The sequence below is a fragment of the Megalobrama amblycephala genome, linkage group LG20 (assembly GCF_018812025.1).
Source record: "Megalobrama amblycephala isolate DHTTF-2021 linkage group LG20, ASM1881202v1, whole genome shotgun sequence".
NCBI lineage: Eukaryota > Metazoa > Chordata > Actinopteri > Cypriniformes > Xenocyprididae > Megalobrama > Megalobrama amblycephala.
The window spans coordinates 24,374,346-24,390,308 of record NC_063063.1 but is presented as its reverse complement, the minus strand read 5'-3'; the positions used below and the strand labels follow the sequence as shown (position 1 = coordinate 24,390,308).

Sequence of the window (15,963 nt, the reverse complement as noted above, 5' to 3'; positions counted from 1 at the left end):
AATCGAAAACAAACATTCTGTGTTTATGTAATCTGTATGAAAAGAGAGCCATGTCAGAAGTCTGTGATTCAGCTCATTATCCGCTAATGCGGCCACGCCCACGGAGCCAGCGCTATTCAGACGCAAATTCAGTCAATACATGCATTCATCGTCTCAATCGTGTATTTATTGTCTTGAAAAGTGTTTATTTGGAAGTTAAAGCAATGGTTAGCGATCTCTAGAAGACATGCCATTAGTTCCTAGTTCCTTTTCTTCTTTATAATATGAATTTGTGGACTAAAGGTGTAAAGAGCGCCCTCCGGCTGCAAGTATGAATTAAAAACACAGTATCCAGCACTCATAGTGATGACAATAAATATTATTTCTCAGTATAGAAAGTTGACATAAATATATAAGAATTCATCAATATTTCTCCAAATGTGCATGCTTTTAAGCTAAAAGCCTATATGAAATGCCATAGAGGTAACATAATTGTTCAGACACTTTGCACCACAGAAATACATTATATTTTAAAGAATATAATAGAATACCATTATTTTAAATTGTAATAATATTTCACAGTATTGCTGTTTATGATGAGCTGAGACATTATTACAGAGGGTTTTTTTCACAGCCTACCTGACTGATAGGCCTCATTAATATGCAAGTCATTTCAGATCATTACTATGTGATTCCTTTGTCTTCTCAGGTGTAAATGGCCCATTATTCATGCAGATTCACGCCCCCACGCATACTGTGTTTCTTGACAAAAAGTGTCTTACAAAAACTAAATCAATATATTGTTTTATATGAAGGAGTAGGCAGCATAATTTTTACAGAATTCTGAAGCAAAAACTCTAGTCTACAACCTCCAATACCCAAAAGTCTTGTGAACACAGATTTAATATACTTTTTTTGGCCTTATTTCAGTGACTTAAGTTTTTTGTTTTTTCAATAACCACGCATAAACATTATTCCTTCAAAAATACAAACATGTACAAACATGTTCCTCACATATTATTGTAGCCTAGTTTGTGCTGAATACAGTGTAATGACACTTTTGTCATTTATATGTTTATGAACATCTGAAAAAAGCACAAATGTCAGGGCATGTCAAAACTTCTCCAGGCCCCAAATCAGCCTCAGACTCCAGAGGGTTAATATGCTGTTGTTCATAGAGATATTTAGATGGATTCAGAGGCTTTTTAGGTCAGGTAGAATCTACGATTCTCTGACCCAGTTTGTTTGCTGGTTTCCATGGCTGCAATACACGGTGTTTTCCGCCAACTGGCAACCTGTGATGTCGAAATACTAGCACATGGTATCACATGGTTTCGCACAGACCAAAACAAAGACAGATATTCCGACACGGAACGCACATTTTCAAAGTAGAATGTCTGGCTGTAGCATTGTTTTTCTGAGAAACAAGTAGGTGAACTTAGCATGTTTCCTAAATATCTGCAAACATATCGGGGTATTTTTATGCTTTATTAAAGTAAAAATCTTACATAGAGCCCCTTCTCATTTTAGACTTCTAATTCATGACCAGGATTTTGTTTTGCTCTATCCTCTGCGCTCCTGCATTTGTCAATTCTCACCTTAGTGCATGCTATGCCTAGGTCATACGTTGGGTCAGAGGTCGCCCTTCCTCTGGAACTCGACTCTTTCATGATCGCACATATGGCCGATGCCTGAAGCCAAACATTATAGTTTTAAATTTGCATATTTTTCTTACAAAAACCCATCGCTTCGCTTCAGAAGGCATTTATTAACCCACTGGAGTCATATGGATTACTTTTATGATAAATGGATGAGCTTTTTGGAGCTTCAAAAACTCGGGCACTAATCAATGCCATTACAAAACAGGGAAGAGCCAGGATATCATTTAATATACACCTAGGATGGCTTGAGGGTGAGTAAATTATGGGATAATTTTCATTTTTGGGTAATATTGGGATCTTCAGCATTCCTATCTCTCTCACTGGCAGTTGCATGTGATTTGGAATCTGCCATCATTTCTTATGGGCATTAAGTTCTGTTGCGAGGTGTTTTTTGAACTAATCATCTGAGCCTTAAATGTCATGTAAATAATGACTCTAGAGACAAGAGTCCCATCAAAGGCAGCAGATGGAAACATTTCCACTCCAATGCAAATAGTCAAGTTTACATCAGACATCTACCAGCAGGGGCTAACCGAGTTATGCTAACTAACCACTTAAACCTTGATCCTTCCGTTTTTTGTGTATACATACGCACCTGGTACCAGGAATATGCCCGGTCAGCGGGGTTGATCAGTATTGAGATGATTTTGGCTCTTGGTAACAGGGCGGCTGCTCTCTTCGGGGCAGTTTCAGTGTCAAAGTAGTTTGCGCTCTTCTCAAACAGGAAGTCTGTGCTCACATTCGAGGGTACGGGGAAAAAATCCATATACCTGAGACAAGACAAAGGGACAGAATTAGCTTGCAGAATGACACAAATGGCAGATCCTATAACAATAAAATATTAAAGGGTTAGTTCACCCAAAAATGAAAATAATGTCATTTATTACTCACCCTCATATAGTGATGGCTGATTTCAAATCACTGCTTCAAATCTTTTGTTTCAAATCAGGGATTCGGATCACGTATCAGACTGCTGAAATCACGTGACTTTGGTGCTCCGAACCACTGATTCGAAACAAAAGATTCAAAGTGTTTTGAAATCGGCCATCACTAGATATTGTTGAAAAGTCGTTATTTTGTTTTTTTGGTGCACAAAAAGTATTCTCATCGCTTTATAATATTAAGGTAAAAACTGTAGTCACATGAACTGTTTTAAATATGTTTTGAGTATTTTTCTGGGCATCTGAAAGTGTAAATTAACTTGCTGGCAATAGAAGCCTCACTGAGCTATCGGATTTCATCAAAAATATCTATATAATTTGTGTTCTGAAGATGAACAAAGGTCTTACAGGTGTAGAACGACATGAGAGTGAGTAATTAAATGACAGAATTTTCATTTTTGAGTGAACTAACAATTTAAGAGGGGAATTCACTAAGAGAATTATTATGTTGTTTATGTTGATGCATTGTCTGTTGTTTGTATGCATGTGCTTGGTGGTCCAAATCAAAAAAAGATGGGTCTTTCCTTTAATAAAAGTTTCCTGAAATTATTTGACCATTGTTTGGTCTACCATGCAAAAGCACATGTCTGATTACTTTGGTTCAGAAGAGGTATGCTATTACTTTTCAAGGACAAATGTAATACTTTACCCAAAATATGAGAATTAATAACAATAGTCATGCTTTCTAAGGCACAATATACTCACAAAAATATAAAAATGTATGACACATGTAATCCAAAAATTTCTGTCAGTGTGATGTGAGTGAGCGAGGCTTTGCAAATGAAACAAAGAACACGAGGCATGGATGGAGTTTCCATGGTTACCAGTCAATGCCACGCTGGTAGTTTGGTCCGCTGAAGAACTGCACCTCCTCAAAGGTGACGGTGCTGGGGAAACTGCTGGTAATGGCAGGATGAAGGGCAAGAAACGAGTGCAGTGCAGTAGTTCCTACGGAAAGGTCATGATACCAGAATACAGTGCCGCATCAAGCTGTTTTAATCAAATATTAATCACATTTCTTGGAAACATTCTGTGTTCCGTGACTTGTATGCCAAATGTGTTCTACATCATAAAGCCTGGCTAATTGTTGAATTGTATTTTAGTTTCTTATGTTTAGTTTCTTTGGTTTAAATTACTGACAAACAACATGAGTTCATGCTTCTGTTACTGCAAACGACCTCACATTTATGTTCAAAATGGAATGCATATCTAACCAAAAAAAAGATTTAGATGTTTTGTGTTACCAGTCTTCTGAGGGCCAATCACTAGAAACTTCGGCAATCTGTCACAGGTCTTCTCTTTGGACCAGATGTCTTTGTGTCTCTTGTCATGACATGGGTTCTGTTTATCAGGGGGGAGTATTTGAAAGTATAATGTGAGCATAAATTAATATGAGACTAATACAAATTACAAATCACTTGTAACAAGTAGGTTTTCCTGTTCATTATGTAAACAACATTTTAATTCAAGGGTCTTTAACAGAGGATCCACAGGTACTGCCGGAGTCTGTCAATTAATGTTTGATATTGAGAAAACAGAAAATATGCAATTTCAAACAAAACAAAGAAACTTCATTTATATATATATATATATATATATATATATATATATATATATATATATATATATATATATATATATATATATAGATATCTCCAATGAAACTAAATTAACTGAGAATTACATATTATAATTTATAAAATATTGCTGTATATTTTTTTATATTGTTCACGTTATTATTGATTTGGGGTGAAATATGATTTCCTTGGCACACAGCCTTCATAACATAAGAAGAGGCTCAGTAATAACCAAAAAAATGTAAGGGCACAAACCTGCCACAAGGGGTCTCTCTCATCTGGGAAAATCTGGAAGTATTTGTGAGCGAGTCTGACGGGAGGCAGCGTCTGCAGGCGCAGGTGAGTCCAGCACTGCACAAACCTCACCAATGACTCAAAGGTGTACAGGCCCAGCCGGTCGTTGCCGTAGTTTGACAGGTGAGTCATGAATATACTAACCTACCCATGGGAGAGGACGGGGACAAGTGGGTCAAAAAAAGAAACATTTGTCATAATACATAATTATTTGGGTTAGAGTGTCTTTGTGGGTGTGACACTAACCGGATTGAGCAGCACTGTAAGAAACAGCTCTCCGCCACGAATGCTTTTGTCCAGCTCCTGAGGGCCTCCTGGATAATCTTTATAGAAGATGGTGTGTGTGAAAAGTCCACACGTCTGCCGGGGGAGAACCTGATAAACACAACTTATTAGTCAAATCACACTAACAGAAATGAGAGTAATCTTAGGAGATATTTTCTTATATATAATTTATTTTGAATCTATTTTTGTAACATTGCAATAAGGCTTGATTTGTTAATATTAGTTAATGCAGTAGGTATCAGGTACTAAAAAATTAACGGATTTTTAGTACCTAAACAATAGAATATTGTTACTGTTCGTGTTTGTTCATTATTATTAACTATTATAATTATTTATTACTTATAATATATATTTATTATTTAGAATATAATTAGTATTTCATTATTATTAATTATCTTGAAACTAAAAATGCATATTAAAAATTAAAAAGTGCAAAATGCATTACTGGCCTTTTCTTTTTTTTTTTGCTGCTTAATATGTGGAAATCTTGATACCCTACCATTCAAAAGTCTGGGGTAATTAAGATTTAAAAAAGAAATAAAGAGAGAGAGAGAATAACTGATAATAATAAGAACCATTAGAACCATTATTAATAATTGAGCAGCAAATCAGCATAATTACAACGCTTTTTGAAATATCATGTGACGCTGTAGACTGGAGTAATGATGCTGGAAATTCAGCTTTGCCATCACAGGAACAAATTATATTTTAAAATATATTAAAATAAAAAACAGTTCATTTAAACTGTAATAACATTTTTACTGTATTTCTGATCAAATAAATGTAACCTTGGTCAGCACAAGAGACTTCTTACAAAAACATTAAAAAATCTTAATTATTCCAAACTTTAGTGTATAGAAATTAGCATTAATCTTGATTAATATATGCTGTAAAAGTATTGTTATTAGTTTACTGCATTAACTCATTTTGATACGCAGAACCTTAATGTGTTATCGCTATTTTTAAAAAGAAATTCCACTGCTAGATACCAAGCCCATTTTCTGTGAGTTAAGGTGTGCCAGCATACCCAAAAGGCAAAACTCTGTCATAGTTTATGATTGACACATTAATACCTGCCATTGTTGACAGCGTTAGCTGTTAGACAGCTATCATGAGCCACGTATTTAAATTCATCCCCTTTAAAGCACCACTTTTGAAGTCACAAACATTCAGATGGACATTTTTGGCATCAAGTTAAAAAATGTATCCCAGCATTCTTTTGAATTCAGTCTAGCTGTTTTTACTAGATGCAACCAAACATGTTATGTAAACACCCCTGAGAAACAATTTTGAGGTTAGGTGAACTTGGGTTTCTACCTGTATGCCGTTGTGTGTGAATCCCCTGCGGTAACGGGCAGGCCTGAGATGAGGATACTCCTCTGTGCTGGTCACCTTGATGCCCCATACACTCTTCCAGGCCTCATAAAGCTGACTGTGCACGGGGTACACACCTGAGTGATGGGGGGCTACAGCGTAACCCATGTCTGTGGGGATCCCATGCTCCTAAAAGAGACAACCTGGAATTACTTTGTAGCCATGCAAAATCAAACAAATTCTTGTGCAATATATACACACCCAGGGCTTGACATTAACTTTTTTGCTCACTAGCCACTGTGGCTAGTTACAAGCCACTCAACATTTTCACTGGCACCAATTTTAACATGGATACCATGGGGAAAAACTGCCATATAGATATTTTTAATAATATATCATAATTTGGCAGCAGGTATATTAGGCTGCTGTCACTTTAAGACCTGATGCACAGATCCATTATACTGTTAAACATAAGTTTTGTTTCTCAACTGTTTGCGTTCACTTAAAACAGACTGTGTTTATTTAAATGCTCGCCAAGACTGCCATTTTGCCATTATTTTGTGTGTGTTCGACTATTTGACTGTGTTCGGTCAATAAGAAGGGAAATCAACTCAATTTAGTACTAAGAGGCGGCTTTATGTGCGCACACTTTAGATGTGCACACAAAATCTTATGCGCAATATATGCAATCCCACACCAAAATTCAAGCCTTGTAACACCAACAATATTCATCCAAAGCAAATGAAACAAGTGAGTGAGGGGAGGCGGGTTTGCGTGTCAACTCACTGTTGCACAGCTGGTATCGTGTATCTATTCTGCGGAAAATGAGTATTGGAAGCATTTCAGATGTTTCAGATATGGATATGTACTGAAAAATCATGTATTGAAAATTTGACCGCTACATTGCACTTAATTTATTATTTCAGATGCATTTTTAAAAGACTACAATTTAAAAAATGATGTATTTTATATATAAAATTCAACCCGGCAAGAGTGACTGTGTTACACATTGCTGAAATCCACCCACATATGGCGGGTTGGTGGGTGTTAATATCACGTTCTGTATACACCAATCAGAATCAAGAATTCAACAACATTCTATTTGGCATGTATCAGGGCAGATCCTGACCTGTGCAAACTGTCTATTAAGTCTCATCTGTTCTGCGAGCACGCTGACGTTGTGGAAGAGATGAGGCTGCATGTGACTCCACATGTGCGGGAACCACCAGAACTCCTGCCGGTGTCGGAGCAGTGTGTCGTCACCCTCATCTTCCTCATCTGTACCTAAAGAGCGAGACCAGAAAGAGACAATGAATACATGTGTAGAGGTGGAGACAGATTTTATCTATTTAACTTGTGCAACAACAACTTTATCATACCTGTATGAAAAAACTTTCCAGAGAATCCCAGATTGAAGGTGAAATTAGGTACAAGAGAACGAAGTTTATTTTGTGTGTGAAGCAGCGCCTAGAGAAAAGATGAAAAAAAAAATTCAACAGGTTCAGTATATATAATTTTGGATATGACACACGATGAGCAGCTATTGTGGGTTAAGTGGGTTTTTGGGGTTTTATTTTGGGGTATATGAAGCTACTGTAGGTTACAATTAATGGAGGGTGGTGTGAATGTATCACAATATGAGTCACAGTGATCATAACTTGCAAAACAGTTATTTTTGCTGGAATTCAACAGCAACAAAAAAGTTGATCGTAAGATTCAATATTAATTTTGAAAAAAAATAAATAAATGTTATGTATTCAGTTCTGACTGGATGAGTCACATTTGAAACTGTGACCGCACATCAGTTCAGTTCTACTGTATATTACTGTGGCAAACAACCATAAACAGCTAAACTTTACATTTTTAAATTCAGGATTTTCCTAACCCTGACTCCTTGGGACACATTTTATCATTATTTTCGCATTACTCAATATTTGTTTTGTTGTTTTCAAGTGTAAATAACATAAATCAGTATTAATAGCCACACAAATATATCTAGCATAGTATAAAAGTCTCAGGCTGACACATTTCTACCATTACATAGTCTATACTGGCAGTCCTAGTAATATCAAGCATTTTATTATGTTATTATACAGATGCATGTTGAAGAAGAAGTGGATAAAAGAGGACAGATCTTGCAGGAACAATAAAGGCAATGAAGATAAAGGGTGAGAAGAAATAATAAGGATAGAACAAAAGATGAAAAAATGTGCTTTTACTAGGGGGGAAAGCAAGGGAAAGAGAAAAATGAGAGAGGAATGTGAAACTGAAAACCTCAGGCATGACATTGCTTTTGGTGTGGTGGGCCACACAGAACCCCTATGAGAACTTATCTGCTCAAATTAAAAAGTGAGCCAGTCTAATTAGCCCCATGCTAGCCTTCAGCAAGAGCCTTCTTTCACTCTGAGGAGATGAGAGAGAGAGAAAGAGAGAGAGAGAAAGAAAAAGAATACCATGCTCCACTGCATTACAAACAACCTCTCCCTCTCGCACAATAATCACAGCTCTCTACAAACAACGGCAGAGAGAATACATCTCCCTGATCCGTATTAAGCGTGCTAATTCATTAGCTTCAATTCAGTCATGGAGGAGCTCTGGGAGTGTGACGGCAGTCAGAGAGAAGCTCAGAGAGTAAAGAGCTTGGATTATTCAAACAAAAGATACCTTTGATGGAAGACAAACTGGGTCAGGTCTGATTGATGTCTGATTTCCTATCAACCCTATCACAAACAGACAATTTCGTATCAACAAACTAGATTTTTCTTTTTCATTTTCTCACAACAATAAGACTGGTGGTTGCCAGCGTTTTCCTATATGGTTGCTTAGATGTCTAAGTGCTTTTGCTAGGGTGATCTGGGTGGTTTCTAGGGTGTTCTGAGAGGTTGCATACTGACTAAAGTCAAAACTGCCCACTCCCAACTCTCTATGATATTCCGGGCACTAGATATAGCTGAACTCTTTGGCTCAATACAACTCTATGGGATTGTTTTCACTCACCACGGGAAAAAAAAAAAATCATAATTTTAAATCCTGCCGGATCCAAAAACAAGCTAAGAAGATGATCTGTGCAAATCAGAAGGAAGCTAATGCACAAGCAAGCTAATGTGATCATCGCACATTCAACAGCATATAAATCGAAACTGCCTAAAGTTACTAAGAAAAAAGACAATCACACGCAGAGGTGAATATATGGCTGTGCAAGCTTTGGGATATTGATGATCTATTCAAATCTATATTTTTATCATTGTTCTGAATCCGATCCAGATAAAGTCTTGACAAAAATGTTATTTTCTCAGCTTTTTGTCTGAAATGTTATTTTTTTATGAAACTTTCGCACATTCAAGTGTTGATAAAAAAGGAACAAATGAAGCTAGAGGAAAAGGTTATGTATTGGGTTTTTACATATTCATACAACAACATTCTGGGGGCCATGAACGCCATGAATATCATCAAAAAAGCTGGTGCTGGCTGGCAACATTTTTAGTGAACTCTGGCGGAAAAGAGTTTAAAGGGTTAGTTCACCCAAAAATGAAAATTATGTCATTAATGACTCACCCTCATGTCGTTCCAAACCCGTAAGACCTCCGTTCATCTTCGGAACACAGTTTAAGATATTTTAGATTTAGTCCGAGAGCTTTCTGTCCCTCCATTGAAAATGTATGTACGGTATACTGAAGAGAAGACAATGCTGAATAAAGTCATATTTTTTGTTATTTTTGGACCAAAATGTATTTTCGATGCTTCAAAAACTTCTAACTAACCCACTGATGTCACATGGACTACTTTGATGATGTTTTTATTACCTTTCTGGACATGGACAGTGCACCGTACATACATTTTCAATGGAGGGACAGAAAGCTCTCAGACTAAATCTAAAATATCTTAAACCGTGTTCTGAAGATGAACGGAGGTCTTACGGGTTTGGAACGACATGAGGGTGAGTCATTAATGACATAATTTTCATTTTTGGGTGAACTAACCCTTTAAAGCAATTGCACACCTCAACAAGCCACTGAATTCACAACTCAATGGTTGAATGTTTGAGAATTAAAAAATTAAGACTGTCATAAATATTAGTATTGTAATTTTACAGTCATACCAATATGTAATCAGAAAATTATTGACCAAATTGTGCATTACAGCAAACCTGGAGCATTTTGCAAATGCATTTTACATCTTAATTACATTTAAATTGCAAATCGATTTTCCCCCCCCAAATCATGCAGCTCTACCACTAAAGCCTGATTTATACTCGACGCATCTGCAAGTTTGTGGCTTTTTGCGCGCGAACCGATTTTGCATGGCAGTGTGCACAGAGTTTTTTTGTAACTTTGTGCGCAGCTCCTCTTCCGAAGATGCACGACTTCAAGGTGAATCTGGCGAGTGTGCATGTCATCTGTACCGACACCCAGTTTGCGCATCTAAATTAATTCTTCACCATTTACAAAATGAGTCTACAATAGAAGAAAATAAATAAAGGTACATGTTTAATAAAAATGTTCACAAAATAAAATGAAAATGTTTAGTGAAATTACAAAATATTAAAGAGATCATTGTTTAATGTTCTCATATCCATTTATTTTGTTCTAATGTCACAAGTAATAATCTCAAGGTTTACTGGGTTTTACACGATTCTTATGTGTGGTTTTGTTGAAGTGTACTAAAACAAACATCATTACGTGTGTACCTTACTGCTTCTCACCACTGATTTCTGAAGGTTTAGAGGACAATTACTCAGAGTCGCCCCTTGTCATTTCAAAGAACAGTACAATGGCGAGTACGTCAAGTATAAACGAATTGTCCATATGGGGAGGTCCGCGCACAGTCTGTGGAGACTCGCGCTGCTGAGCCAGGCGAAAGTATAAATCAGGCGCAAGTAGGAGCAATAGTAACGGTGATGCTAGTTTTAGAAAGCACATTATGTCTTACACCTGGAAAAGTCAGTATAAATTCACTTGGCAAGTATATCAAATATCTTTTTAAAGCTCTTACCTCAACATCCGCCACTTTCATGCGTGTCCCCTCCTTCCCAACAAAGATGTCATCCACATCCACCAGCAAAAATCTGTCCAGTGAGAGGCTGAGCCTCCTGCCAGTTAAATAACCCACAGCATCCACAAACAGCAGCTTGTGCAGCCAAAAAGACAAGCTTCCACCAAAAAACACCCGCTGGATGCCATCGTGAAGACCTAGGTCCTGCACAACAGTAGCTAGCAGCACTCTCTGTTGGTGTGAGTGTGTTGGGAGCTGATTAGGTTCTGCTGGTCTGGGGCTAGCTAACAGCACAGGCTCATAGGTGCTGTGGTTGGACAGGAAAGTGGTCCAGTTGTCTGCAGGTAGAGGGCCAGGTTCCAGCTCATTAGGTTTGGTGATGTAGAGTAGGGGGGCAGCAGGGTTGACTCTGTAATCCCAAAGTGGCAGGTTTGAACGCAAAAACAGAGGGAAGCCCCTGAGCTGAGCGCTGGATGGTGAGTTTTCATTTGCCCGGTAGAAGCCAATGATTCCCACTCCATAGTCTTGGCAGTATTTATCCAGTAACTGGCGATTCCATGAGTCCAAGTTGACGTACTTGAGCAGATTCTCATAGACGATGAGTGCGTATCGGCCACGACCTCGCCAAGCCAGAGAAGGCATGTCGCCCTTCCCCGGTGCAATTTCAGTGCGGTAGTGAAAGCGACTTGACTCTAAAATGGCAACGATCTCTTGTCCGAGTTGGGAATAGATGCTTTCCACGAAGAGTAACACCACAGGCTCCGTCCGAGAGGTGTCTGCTGTCCTCGGTGAGTGTCGCCGTTGGCTGATCTGAGATGGCAGGAACAGTGGAGCCCTTTGTCCGCCACCAACAACCGATGTAGCTACACAGTCCCCCAGTGGTAGCGGCAGAGGGGCCTCCTTGATCTTGGGTCCAGCACTGACATGATAAGCCAGGTAGGCCATGGAGAGCAGACAGAAAAGAATGAGAGCAAGGATCAGGCGGTGGAGACCTTGATGCCTGAATACTCGTGCCAACTTCCTCACTCCAGCCATAGCTGTCTTGGCCTAGTGGGTGGCTGGGACAGAGAGAGGGTGGCGCCTCACTCTGGTAGGGAGGTAGAATAAAAAGAGGGCAGGGATTAGACGGCAATGAATTTTCCCTGCCAGGAAACAACCATTGAATCTAGGTCACCATGGCCCCCATAGCCTGCGACGGATTCGCCGCTCCGGTGTCTCTCTTTTTGTATCGTATTCTTCCCGTCCATATAATGACCCTACTCGTAAGCAGCTGGAGGCATCATGTGAAAACACAGCTCATCTGTTTGTTCTTTAGAGTGTTGTTGCTTTGGCTTAAAGCCTTCTGCCACTTCATGCATCTGATTGAACAAACAAGGCGTGAGAGAATCGTCATCTAGCAGAACCACCTGTTCACCCTGAAAGAAAAACGAGAATGGGGGAAAAACAAAAAATGAAAAGGTTAGAAGGATTATAAATAAGTCTGTTTACTTTAAGGCTGGAATACACTACACAACTTTTTCTACGATTTTTGCCACGATTTTCAGTATGAAGAGGTCAAAGCTACTTGCCGACTGTCAGAGCCATTCTGCAGATTTTGGGCAGTCGGAGTTGACAGATTTGCAGAAAACCGTGTAGTGTATGATGTTTAGACTTGTAAAAGTCATGTAGTGAATCCCAGCATTGAAAGATAAATTTATCCAAAAATGAAAATTCTGTCACCCTGATATCATTCTGAAAGCACCTGTATGACTTTTTTCCATTTTGGGAGGGAGGGAAACAAAGGGAGAAATATACTGTTTGCTCTTTTCAATGCAATTACAATGAGTGATGACTGAAGTTTTACAGCTTCAAAAAGGAAACAAAAGTACTGTGATGCTCCAGTCCCCATTCATTGCAAGAGTGATCAATACATTATTCATGCAACTTTAGAATGGCATTTAGAATGAAAAAAAAAAAAAGAAAAAAGAATTTACATGCACAACAATATGCTCATAACCATAAAAAATCTATTTATTATTTAAACTAGACAATGCAAGAAACCGAAACACATCAGATCATTGGTAAAATATATATGCAGATCAAAACCAGTGTAAAAATATTGCTGCACAATCTGTTTTCTTAAATTGTTTAATGCATTTAAACCATGAGTGACTTTACAAGCTGTCAGATTATTAGCCGGTGTTCAGATGTGTATGTAAACACACTCATTAATGACAATATTCCTTTTGGGTGAACTAATCCTTTAATGATATTACGAGGAGACTTTTTACGATGTCTAGACTCTGGATAAGCTCTAGGTATATACACTCATGGTCATAGCATATACAGGAAATCCACCCTGTACTTAAACACTCACAAAAAGAGTCACAAAATAAATGTGGGAATTTCAGAATGGAGTTGTGCTGCTATCTGAACTGTACCATGCACTTTCTTAACCTTTAAAACTTCAGGTCGAAAAGCTTTTCCCCATCCGAGGGGCCAACACAGACAAGAAGAGGCCACACAGTATCTCCACAGAGAGAGTAATGTAGACAAACCATCTGCTGATTTTTCCATTAGATGACACACATAAACACATACTCACAAAAACACACCCCTGCCCCATTAACACTCAGTGTACCCATCATCAAATCTCCCTTACCGTCTACATGAGACCTTTTCCCAGGGATCCCAAAATAACTCCACCCCATACCATCCCCCGATATAGGCTTTCAGGTGCGACTGGAAATGTGTGAGAGTGCTAGTGCGTGTGCTACGTGTATACAAAAGAAGAGGGCGTCAAGTATGAAATGTCACTATGGTGCGTAGTCTGTTTATCACAAGCTGCTTTCGGTTCTGTGGCGTCCTCGATATCAAATGTGATTAAGTTTGGTAGATCCAACACATACCTGTAGAGAAACCTGATGCCATGAGAAATAGAGTTCTAGTTAAGTAGGCCAAGAGACGACCCAAACAAGTCGCCCTGCCAATGGCATTATCGCCTTTAGCGCTGCAATATTAGCCTTTGCTAGCATTGCCTTTATTTGAATAAATTAAGAACACATGAAATGTAATTTAAGGGCAGGTGTATTCAAAGGGCACAGGGAAAAATCATTATGTTTGACACACTGCATTAAGCTTCCATTAAGTAATGGCTTAAAATTTTCTCAATGCCTTTATTAGCTAAAAAGTGCAGAACAAGCTTTGGACGTGAAGTAGTTTCTGCACCAGAGATCCAGTTCCATTAATGTGGCACATTTCAATGATTAATCTCCGCAAAAAAAGCAGAATGGCTGAGCATGAAGAATTTCAGAGATAAAACATAAGCTGACTTAGCAGTTTAATATTATATTATACTGTACCATGAAAATGGATCTTTCCAGTTGCCAAGAATATCTTTGATACAGAACAAACTCTATGACAGGAACAAAATGCACCACAATGCTGGTGCCTTATCATCTGAGGATGTTCCTTTACTTCATATGTAAGCTTTTGCTGCAAATGGTCTAGTCAAAGAGGCTTTTGGAGATGCAGAAGCAGTGCACCCTGTGACCACAGCGTGGAGCGAGAGCTTTGTAGTGCAGCTCTACAGAGTCTAACGCAGAAGGGCAGAATCAGTTCAGCCAGAGGGGTGCCTGAGGGCCGCCAGCGTCACGACACGCATAAGCAGATGACATTCTTCAAGAGTCCTTAGCGCGCTCTCTTCCCACGGCACTCAGAAACACTTTGAGTGATTCAGCACACATATTCCGTTTGACTTCAGTGTTGACTTATGGCTCCTTTCCTTCCACTAGGAAATCATTATCCCGGTCGGTATAGGGTTTCTGCTTTGCTAGTGCGTCTGGCCAACAGGAGAACAGCTCTATGGGACACTGTTCCTTATGACTGCTGGAAGCCAACAGCTCTGTAGAATGTCTTACTGGCTTTATATAAAGACAAAGTGTCACATGCCCTCTGGCTGGTATTTGATCCACAGGTAATATGAGGATAATGAATTCAGCAGGAGCCGTGAGAGCTGTGATTCAAACAATTATGCCTGTCATTTAACTGATGAAGAAAAGCCATTCATAAAATTACATACTACATACTCTTACAAGATAAAATTTAGCAATTTGCCTCCGTATATATTGTGAACATCTTGTGTTTTAAAATACATTGCAGTAATGTTAATCTAATATTTTTATTCCATTTTGTTCAATTTTATATTCATATTTACAATTTATTCATACATTTATTCATATTCAGTGCTATGCCTCCACTAAAAATGTTGTAAACATATATTATTGTCTTTTAAAATATATTAAATATTACCAATTATATATATATATTATATATGTTATAATTTTTGGATTATAACATTTTGATTTTAAAAAGTTTATTATAAAAACGTATTATTTTTTCTCCAAAATGCAATAAATCCATGACACTTTTTTTTTCAAAATGCAATTAATCCATCAATATAAAAGTTATTTTTCAAATTGAAAATACACAACAAAGTAAGTTGATTCACATGTATGACAGAGTCTAAACTTTGCCAATATTTATCTTATATTCAGCCAATTTACTAAAAATACATTCAGCCGTCGCTCCAATGGTCATCTTGTTAATGTTATGAATTATTTGTCATTACCGATTAAAGAGTATCTGGCGCCACCGCACGGTTAAATAAACACATTTGCCGAGTACATTGGTATTAAAAACGGCTTTTAAAAAAGCCTTTAATGTTTACAGTGTGTGGAATGATGCGCTGTGATTGGTGGAGAGCGGATATATCGCGTTCTGCAGAAAAAGGAGACTGGCGTTTGTCACTTTTTGGGAAGAAATGGAGAAAACATGACAGAATAACACGACGGATATCGCATTTTGCGCAAAATTAATAAATGACTTTTCAATACCGACCAGATACAATACTGATTTTGGCGGAAACTCAATTTTTTGAAA

The 15,963-nt window shown here is 38.1% G+C and overlaps 1 protein-coding gene across 5 annotated transcripts in view; it reads right to left on the bottom strand.

The window, feature by feature from the left end:
- Nucleotides 1-15,963, bottom strand: part of ndst2b (N-deacetylase/N-sulfotransferase (heparan glucosaminyl) 2b) — a 91,162-nt gene that overhangs the window by 5,959 nt on the left and 69,240 nt on the right. For 3 of the 5 annotated variants that reach the window (XM_048170401.1, XM_048170402.1, XM_048170405.1), the window contains exons 2-10: nucleotides 11,044-12,458; nucleotides 7,431-7,518; nucleotides 7,181-7,335; nucleotides 6,055-6,240; nucleotides 4,699-4,827; nucleotides 4,414-4,596; nucleotides 3,826-3,922; nucleotides 3,406-3,529; nucleotides 2,236-2,410 (exon numbers count right to left, since the gene is read on the bottom strand). In XM_048170401.1, the coding sequence (XP_048026358.1) occupies nucleotides 2,236-2,410; nucleotides 3,406-3,529; nucleotides 3,826-3,922; nucleotides 4,414-4,596; nucleotides 4,699-4,827; nucleotides 6,055-6,240; nucleotides 7,181-7,335; nucleotides 7,431-7,518; nucleotides 11,044-12,078 (2,172 nt within the window). In that variant the 5' untranslated portion in view covers nucleotides 12,079-12,458. Of the gene's footprint in view, nucleotides 1-2,235; nucleotides 2,411-3,405; nucleotides 3,530-3,825; nucleotides 3,923-4,413; nucleotides 4,597-4,698; nucleotides 4,828-6,054; nucleotides 6,241-7,180; nucleotides 7,336-7,430; nucleotides 7,519-11,043; nucleotides 12,459-13,684; nucleotides 14,293-14,384; nucleotides 15,024-15,963 lie in introns of those variants that run through there. The other 2 variants (XM_048170404.1, XM_048170403.1) reach the window with 2 other exon arrangements.